This window comes from Palaemon carinicauda, chromosome 8 (assembly GCF_036898095.1).
Source record: "Palaemon carinicauda isolate YSFRI2023 chromosome 8, ASM3689809v2, whole genome shotgun sequence".
NCBI lineage: Eukaryota > Metazoa > Arthropoda > Malacostraca > Decapoda > Palaemonidae > Palaemon > Palaemon carinicauda.
The window spans coordinates 2,003,289-2,013,288 of NC_090732.1; the positions used below are offsets into that span (position 1 = coordinate 2,003,289).

The following is a 10,000-nucleotide window of genomic DNA, read 5'->3' on the forward strand; positions in this document are numbered from 1 at the left end:
ATACAGACAGGAGTAATTGTCTTAAGGGGAAAACCCTCCTTTTCCCCAAGCCCATTTAAAAAAAAAAAAAAAAAAAGGAAAAAAAAAACATACCTTAAGTTATTGATGCCTATCATTTCATATAGCATTTTCATATAGATGTATCATCACCTCCGCCTTGGAAGTTATATTTTCGAGTGGGCTTATTACCTCCGCCAACGAAGTTGGAAGGTGGCTATGTTTTACCTACTGTTTGTGTATGTGTGTGTTTGATTTTGAACAGCTTCCTGGTCACAATTTTAATTGTAGAGTAATGAAACTTGCAGGGATTAACTGTTATGTTGAAAGCTGGATATAATTAAATTTTGGAAGGTCAAGGTCAAAGGTCAAGGTCATGGTCAAGCAAAATGTCCAGTTCACGTAACCAGCGATAAGTTTGGACATCGTTGTTTCAGAGACTTCAAGCTTGGTTCATATTCGAGTGTATGAAAATCCACGCCAATTATACATGTTAAAGTTAAAGGTCAAGGTCGAGCATAAGGTCGAGAAATAAGCTGCCGCGACGGTGTGCGCTCTACTGAGTGCCCCTCTAGTTTATTTATTTATTTGTCTGGGTGTATGTATGTGTGTGTCTGTGGATATGATTACGACAAAACTACTCGACGGATTTTGATGAAATTTTCACCACAGGCAGATCTTAGGTCATGGACGGCCCCATTAAGTCATGGAGATGATCCTAATCCGAATCCGGATTCTTGATCCAGATTTACATTTTTCGCCATTTTAAATACAAAAGTAAACAATTCCGTAATATCGAACAGAAGAAACAGCGGTTATTATTATTATTATTATTATTATTATTATTATTATTATTATTATTATTGTTATTATTATTATTATTACTTGCTAAGCTACAACCCCAGCTGGAAAAGCATGATGCTATAAGCCCAAGGGCTCCTACAGGGAAAATAGCCCAGTGAGGAAAGGAAACAAAGAAAAAAGAAACCGAACAGAGGAAAGACCATTTGCGTGAGACTCTAATAACGTTGAAAATAAGAGAGAAAATCTGTTTAATCTCTCTCCACATATTTTCGTTATCATTAAGAGCTAATTGCAGGAGATTAAAGGGATAATGTGCGCTCTCATTACACCCTTTTATGACCTTCAAGCACATGAATGCAACTGGTGCTCGAATAGGCGAACGTATTATTAAGTCCTAATATATTCTAGTCTTATTTTCTGAGCCAAGATTCTTGTGCAGGATGTGTTGTACTGTACTAGAGAGAGAGAGAGAGAGAGAGAGAGAGAGAGAGGGAGAGAGAGAGAGAGAGAGAACAATTAATCGATTTTACAATACAATATGATTTACCTCTGTTCTAATGTACTGGAGAGAGAGAGAGAGAGAGAGAGAGAGAGAGAGAGAGAACAAATACTAGATTTTACAACACAATCTGGTGCATTATCAGATTTACCTGTGTACTAAAGTATTGGAGAGAGAGAGAGAGAGAGAGAGAGAGAGAGAGAGAGAGAGAGCAAATACTAGATTTTACAACACAATCTGGTGCATAATCAAATTTACCTGTGTACTAAAGTATTGGAGAGAGAGAGAGAGAGAGAGAGAGAGAGAGAGAGAGAACAAATACTAGATTTTACAACACAATCTGGTGCATAATCAGATTTACCTGTGTACTAAGGTATTGGAGAGAGAGAGAGATAGAGAGAGAGAGAGAGAGAGAGAGAGAGAGAGAGAATACTAATTTTATACTAAAATATGATGTATAATCTGATCTACCTGAATACTAATGTACTGGAGAGAGAGAGAGAGAGAGAGAGAGAGAGAGAGAGAGAGAGAGAACAAATACTAGATTTTACAATACAATCTGGTGCATAATCAGATTTACCTGTGTACTAAAGTATTGAGAGAGAGAGAGAGAGAGAGAGAGAGAGAGAGAGAGAGAAATACTAGATTTTATACTATAATCTGATGTATAATCTGATATACCTGAATACTAATGTACTGAGAGAGAGAGAGAGAGAGAGAGAGAGAGAGAGAGAGAGAGAGAATAAATACTAGATTTTACAATACAATCAGGTGTATAATAAGATTTATCTGTGTACTAAAGTATTGGAGAGAGAGAGAGAGAGAGAGAGAGAGAGAGAGAGAGGGAGAGAGAGAGGTCTTCCGAAAGATATTTAACTTTTGTAAGGACATCTTAGCTGAAACCATATTATTTTAAGACCGTAGAGTCAATTAAGGAGATTCAGGTACAAAAAAAGGCTAATAATAACGAATTAGATAATGGAACAGGCTCAATCCTTTTACTATTGAACAATATGTATTCTATAAGTTTTATTCCACTTATGAACAAGTTGTGGAATGATCTTCCTACTCGGGTAGTTGAATCGGTAGAACTTCGAAAGTTAAAACTTGCAGCAAATACTTTCATGTTGAACACGCTGATATACGTCTTTTTATAATTTAGATATGAAATATATGTTTTCATGTTGTTGCTGTTTTTAAAATATTTTATACTAATTGTTCATTATTTCTCATATTGTTTATTACTTTTCTTATTTCCTTTTCTCATTGGGCTATTTTTTCCTGTTGGAGCCCTTGGGCTTATAGCATCTTGCTTTTCCAACTAGGGTTGTAGCCTAGCTAGTAGTAGTAGTAGTAGTAGTAGTAGTAATAATAATAATAATAATAATAATAATAATAATGAATAATTACAACAACAATAATAATAATAATAATAATAATAATAATAATAATAATGAATAATTACAATAATAATAATATTAATAATAATAATAATAATAATAATAATAATAATAATAATAATGAATAATTATAATAATGATAATAATAATAATAATAATAATTAATAATTACAATAATAATAATAATAATAATAATAATAATAATAATAATAATAATAATAATGAATATGCCCATTTGGTACATAACTATATGAAATTTTGTTTATTATTTTTCAGCCTCATGTAGGAGGATCCGGATCTGGAGGGTCTTCAGAGGAGTCCAGGTCAGGTAGATCGTCCAGAGGTACGATAACTGACACAGGAGGGTCATCATCCGTAGATCCTTCCTCGTCTGAACAGGTAATGTTAGCAAAACAACCATTGTTGGCATTGGCAGATCAGATTAATTTATAATTTTCTATCAAAAAAAAAAAAAAAAAAAAGAATTCACTCAATTTTGACAGTCTCAAAGATTTTCACTGTGCTTAATTTACATTTTCTTATCTCTGGAAAACTTTCTTCATATTGATAACTTCAAAACTTTTCAGTGTTTTTTATCTATATTTTCTTATGCCTAAAAAAAAAAGAATTATCTTCACTTTGGCGATTTCAAAACTTTTCACCGAGATTAATCTATATTTTCGTATCACTAAAAAAAGAATTTTCTTCATTTTGACGATCTCAAGACTTTTCAATGTGATTAATTTATACTTTCTTATTCCTAAAAAAAGAAATATCTTTATTTTGACAAAGTCAAAACTTTTCACCAAGATTAATCTACATTTTCTTATCTCTAAAATTACGAATTCTCTTAAATCTTGACAATCTCAAAAGTTTTCACTGAGATTAATTTACACTTTCTTATCCCTATAAAATAGAATTCTTCATTTTGACAAACTCAAAACTTTTCATTTTGATTAATCTATATTTTCTTATCTTTAAAAAAAGAATTCTCTTCATTTTGACGATATAGAATTATTCACTGATTAATTCATATTTTCTTATCCCTAAAAAAGAATTCTCTTCATTTTGACAACCTCAAGACTTTTCAGTGTGATTCATTTATATTTTCTTATCATAAAAAAAGAATTCTCTTTATGTTGACGGTCTCAAAACTTTTCACTGAGATTAATTTATATTTTCTTATCATAAAAAAGAATTCTCTTTATTTTGACGATCTCAAAACTTTTCACTGAGATTAATTTTTTTTCTTATGCCTAAAAACAGAATTTTCTTCATTTCGTCGATCTTACAACTTTTCACTGTGATTAATCTGTAATTTCTTATCCCCTTTTCGAACAGTCCTGTGATACCGTGATCTACGTAGGCCCAGGTGCCGACGACGCTACTGACGGAGAGCATCCGCCAGTTTTCCTTCCTTCAATCAACTCAGGAGACAACCGGTGTTCCATGAAGAAGGCGTTGAGAGGGTCCGCCGTGGACGGCGTCTCTAGTAGAGTATCGGAATCTCAGAGGACGCAGAAAAAGTCGTCGAAAGTGTCCTCTAGTGCCAAGAGTCCTTCTAAGTCCTCCAAACATTCACCTAAAGAAGGCTCTCATTCCTCCCCACACCGGACTAAAGACTCGCACAAAAGTCGTGATGGCGTTAGTGGTGTCAGCGGTGGTGCAAGTGGTGGTGGTGGTGGTGTTAGTGGTGGTGGTGGTGGTGGTGGTGGTGCTGGGACTGGTGTTAGTAGTAACAATAGTTTGCCGAAAACTCCTACGAAATTTACTTCTCCCTCTGGTGCTAAGATAACTGGTGCTACTCCCAAATCTCCTAAATCCCCACATGTCTCAAGACACAGTAGACATAAGGTTCCCACCTCTGTGGCCCATGGGGACCCAGCTGCTGCCCAAAGTCAGCAAGGGGGTGGCAGCGAAGAACAGTGGATAGACGGTCCAAGATTTCACCGAGCCAAAGTCTACGATGGGCACAAAATGAAAAGCTATGAACTGGAAACTTGGATTGACGGACCTGAGGCGACCTATGGCTACATGGACGACCACAAGAAATCAATGATAGAGAAATGGGTCGAAACTCAGAATGCACAGGTGCAACCAAAGTCAACGGATCACCCGCAAAGAAGTCCAAAACACAAACAATACAAAGAGCTCACGCAATTCAAGACGGTGGAAGAAGAAGAAGCCTCTTCACCACGTCACAAAGAAAAACACAGAGAAAAGCGCAAGAGCAGCGACTGTAAAGAAATTCGCAAAGATGGCCAACAACTGACCACTGCGCGGGACAAAGATTCGACGCCCCGGAAGAGACGTAGTTATGGTGATAAGCCTCATTCTAGTCAACCTGTTAACGATGCCGACGAAAACAAGATTAAACTCCACGCTGTGTCTTCGGACACCAGTAAAACTGAGCTTAAAGTCCAGGCAGCAGACATCACAGGGATTCCACCTGTAACCGAGTCTCAAGCTGGCAGTCAAACTGATGCTGTATCAGACAGACCAGAAAGGCCTGCTGATACAATCGCACCGGGAGTCTTGCCACCAGGGGTACCTGATGCCAATGCCAACATATCTCCGGCTGTGGTTCAGAGAATAGAGAGTAAGGATGTCTGCAACGTGCAGTTGAACCTTACTAGCCAAGAAACTTCCACGTCTCGTGAGGGGGAAGAGGACGAATGTGACGAAAATGACGAGGAAGAAGTTCTGCAAGTTATCTACGTCGAGAGAGAGACTAAAAGAGGGAGCTTACAGCATACAGCTTCTCAAGGTAAGTCTGTTTCTCGTAATATTGGGGAGAAAATGGGATATTTTCTGGTCATTAGTCTCTGTATTCTAATCCTTTCTTTAGTAAACACAAATTTATAAATAATCCAAAAAAGATAGTGACTGAGTCAGCTTTAGAACACGACGCAATCTTCCCAAAATATAAGCGTTTCAGTCAAAAAATTGGAAATGCGCACAAAAATGACCTTACTTACCTGTAAGAGTGACAATGATTATGGGAACTTATTCAGCATTTCATTTTAAAGAAAACAAAAGCTATTGTATATTATGTTTTCGGAAAACCAACAAAAGACATGTAAAAATTGTTTTAAATGGCAAGTATCATAAAACATAAGAAAACAAGAGCAATAACAAATTTCAGACCTCCGCCAATGAAGATTGTCAACATTTTACTCAATTCTACGGACCAGGCTTTCCCTTTTTCATATGTTGACCGTGAATGAATCTACTGTATAATGATAACAATAATTTATTGTGTTTACTGTTCTTGAAGTACTTTATTTTGATTGTTTATTCTTCTATTGTAGTTTATCTATTTCCTTGTTTTCTTTCCTCACAAGGCTATTTATCAATGTTGGAAGCCCTTGGGCATATAGCATCTTGCTTTATCAACTAGGGTTATAGCCTAGCTTTGCAATAATAATAATAATAATAATAATAATAATAATAATAATAATAATAATCGTGATCTTGATCTGGATCCCTTCCAAAATTGTTAAAGTTTGGTGAAAATCCGACAAGCAGTTTTGTCGTAATCCTGCTAAGAGACAAACAAACAGATAAATAAATAAATACAGGTCGTTTTATAACCTCCTTGGCAGATGTAAAAAAACATATTTTGTCTGTAATTCAGGGTTTAAACTTGAATATTTAGCCATTACTGCTGCATTTTACCTTAGATTACCTTAAAACTGTTCCAATTTCCTTAAATTTGAAGCTATAAAACCGAAATTATCTTAGAATTACCTTGAAACCATGCAAATTACCCCCATACTAAGGCATTTACCTTAAAAGTTTAAACCCTGCTGTCATTATTACTTTAGAACCCGCCCATCGCGAAACAGAGGAATAGAAAGAAATTCAATAATGAAAAAAAAAAAAAGCTGAAGAAGAAGAAGGACAAAATGACGCGGAAAATCGCCACAATTGATATGTTTGCATTTTCGCTTGAAGCCGTTGATCAAATATGACCTTCCTCAATCTCTTCCGCCTTCGCAATTTGTCAATATTCTTATTTCAGAAAGGAAAAATATCTTCTTCATTTTCGTTTCACTTCCTGTTCAAAAATCTATTTTGTTTACTTTTTAAAATACATTTGTAATAAATTGTCTTTTTTTCTATCATTATTTTACTACCAATTAATTTCCTATGTAAAAGTTAAATTTATCTGTTTTTGAAATATATTTGTAATAACTTATCTTTTTCCATCATTATTTTACTACCAAAGTTTCAATTAAGCGATCGTAGTTTATCTTAATCATCATCATCAGCATCACCATCTCCTCCTACGCATATTGATTCATAGGGCCCCAGTTAGATTCCGCTAGTCGACCCTATATTGAGTTTTTAATTCAATACCTCTCCATATATCATCTACTTCAAGCTTCATAGTACTCAGCCATATAGGCCTGTGTCCTCGGTTAGATTTCGCCGGTCGTCTGTATCTTGAGCTTTTAATTCAATACTTCTCCATTCATCCTCTCCTACTTCACGCTTCATAGTACTCAGCCATGTAGGCATGGGTCCTCGGTTAGATTTCGCCGGTCGTCTGTATCTTGAGCTTTTAATTCAATAATTCTCCATTCGTCCTCTCCTACTTCACGCTTCATAGTACTCAGCCATGTGGGCCTGGGTCCTCGGTTAGATTTCGCCGGTCGTCTGCATCTTGAGCTTTTAATTCAATACTTCTCCATTCATCCTCTCCTACTTCACGCTTCATAGTACTCAGCCATGTAGGCCTGGGTCCTCGGTTAGATTTCGCCGGTCGTCTGTATCTTGAGCTTTTAATTCAATAATTCTCCATTCGTCCTCTCCTACTTCACGCTTCATAGTCCTCAGCCATGTGGGCCTGGGTCTTCTAACTCTTCCAGTGCCTTGTGAAGTCTAGCAGCTAGATCATAATTACCAAATATATATTGCACTTGAGTTTTATTTTGCTTGAAATTGTTTATGATACTTATTCAGCAGTATTTTCCAACATATTTTTGCTCTTTTTGAAAATTGTTTTCAATTCGAAATTCTCTGTATTGGCGGCGATATTCATTATTATTTTTTCATTAGATAATTCCTAGTTTTTAAAAAGACTACAATACTGGATATCTAATTTTTTATATACACAGCTCGTTGCCAGTTTATTTGCGGATATGTGTTCACCCCTGTCGGTTTCGTCTGTTTGTTAGGTTATGTATTGGTTTGTGAACAACTCTGCATAAAAACTGCTGTACCGAATTTTACCAAACTTGATAGTCATGTTGATTAAGACCCAAGGATGATTATGTAATATTTTGGATAAAGTACATCAAAGTACGCATCAGTACTTTGAATATAATTGCAATGTTAAGTTAATGGCAAATATTTTGTTAGTTATTTTATGTTTGTGAATGGCATTATGCAAAATCTACAGAACCAATGTCAACGAAACTTGGTGGACATGTGGGGTATGACCCAATAACAAATACATTTGATTTTGAAGAAAATACATTGAATTACAAGTACGCAGTGGAGTTAAGAGCAAAATAAGACTGCTTGAAGTGGCGAAGGCATGCTCTCTACTGAGTGCCCCTGTAGTTCTTATATGAAATGGAGCAGTCGGTGAACACAGATGAATTAGTTCGTTCAATCAATCTGTAGCACCATCACAACGTCTAGAACACGGATCACCAACACTTTTGCTCTTCTGCATCCCTTTGGCCTTTTATAGATTCTTTTGTACCTCTAAAATTTAGAATAAAAAAGAGAAACAATGAAATTGATATTATATGATTTCATTATTCAATCTCATTACAGATTACATGCCGTACTACGCAGCAGGCTACTGGTTATTCTTTCCTTCTGTAACCCTTTTAAATTTTAATAGATTCGTGTGTGCTGTGTACCCCTAAAATCGAGGATGAAAAAAAGGAAAAAAACAAAATTGACATTATGATATAATTTCATTATTCAATCTCATTACAGATTACCTCATGTATTGTACAGCATTGGATATTCTCTCACATCCAATGTACTCACTGAAGAGTAAAAATGCAGCACTGAGGGTACATGTAACCCCAGGAAAGCAAACCCATGATAATAGGATGGTCCTGGCACCAGCCACTCGTTGAGAAAGTGCCACTAGAGAGCTTTTGTATCCTTCGACTGGCAAGACAGTACTACATTGGATCCTTCTATGCTTACGGTTCATATTCCATTCACCTACACCTGCAATGTAGCCCCTGACGAGTAAAAATGTACCACTGGGGGTACGTGAACCCCAGGTTGGGAACCCCTGCTGTAGAATATCTGATAATACTCATTATTGCATCATAAATTTCATTATCTCCTTCATCCACTTTTAGAAAAGAAAGGGATTTTATCTAAGCAGATAACTGGTGTTTGCACAGATCATTTCTGACTATGATTAGCATTCATTTATACATTTATTCGCTCCATGCAATCGGCTTAATTGATATCGGATTAAAAATGTGTATTCCATAACACGATCAGAGAGCAATTCTGTTGATTGGTGTTCTTATGATTATCTAATTAATCGATATTATTAGTCCATTACAAATCACTTCTTATCTGTCAAGTGATTTGAAAAATTCATCACGATCTTTTTTATGCAACTTTTAAACTCGGCATTATCATTCAATATGTGTTTCTAGATTATTCCATTTTTAAAGTTTAAAAGCCGCTCATGAATGGCAGAGGTAAGGGACAGTGACATTGCCCTAGCAAGTAGAACAATGCCCTAGAGACTGACCATACATATGACCATTGCCCAAGACCTCTCTCCACCCAAGCTAGGACCAAGGAGAGCTTGGCAATGGCTGCTGATGTCTCAGCAGGTAGACATATAACCTCCCGCACACTCTCATCCTTAGCTCACAAGGATGGTGAGGTTGCAGGAACTACAGAAAACTATTGGGCTTGAGCGGGACTCGAACCCTAGTCTGCCAAATCGCCAGGCAGGGATGTTTCCAATAGGCCACGCATTACAACCCTTTGTTGGGTTACTCTTATAAATCTATATAGATTCACAATATAAGGGTTGTGGTTGTCGATGTGGTAATGTCCCTGACTGGTGATTGCCAAACTGGGATTCGAGTCCCGCTCAAACTTGTAAGTTCCTTTGGTCACTGCAACCTTACTATCCTTGTGAGCTAAGGATGAAGGGTTTGGGGAAGCCTATAGGTCTATCTGCTGAGTCCTCAGCAGCCATTGCCAGGCCCTCCTTGGTCCTAGCTTGGGCTATGGTCAGTCTCTAAAAGGCATTGTCCTTCTTGATAGGGCAATGTCACTCTCCCTTGCCTCTACC

At 36.5% G+C, this 10,000-nt stretch overlaps 1 protein-coding gene across 1 annotated transcript in view; it reads left to right on the forward strand.

Annotated features, from left to right (window-relative positions):
- Positions 1-10,000, forward strand: part of LOC137644770 (kinesin-like protein KIF26B) — a 531,356-nt gene that overhangs the window by 490,284 nt on the left and 31,072 nt on the right. Inside the window, exons 8-9 of the mRNA XM_068377666.1 lie at positions 2,977-3,099; positions 4,042-5,467. Of these exons, the coding sequence (XP_068233767.1) occupies positions 2,977-3,099; positions 4,042-5,467 (1,549 nt within the window). The remainder of the gene's footprint in view (positions 1-2,976; positions 3,100-4,041; positions 5,468-10,000) is intronic.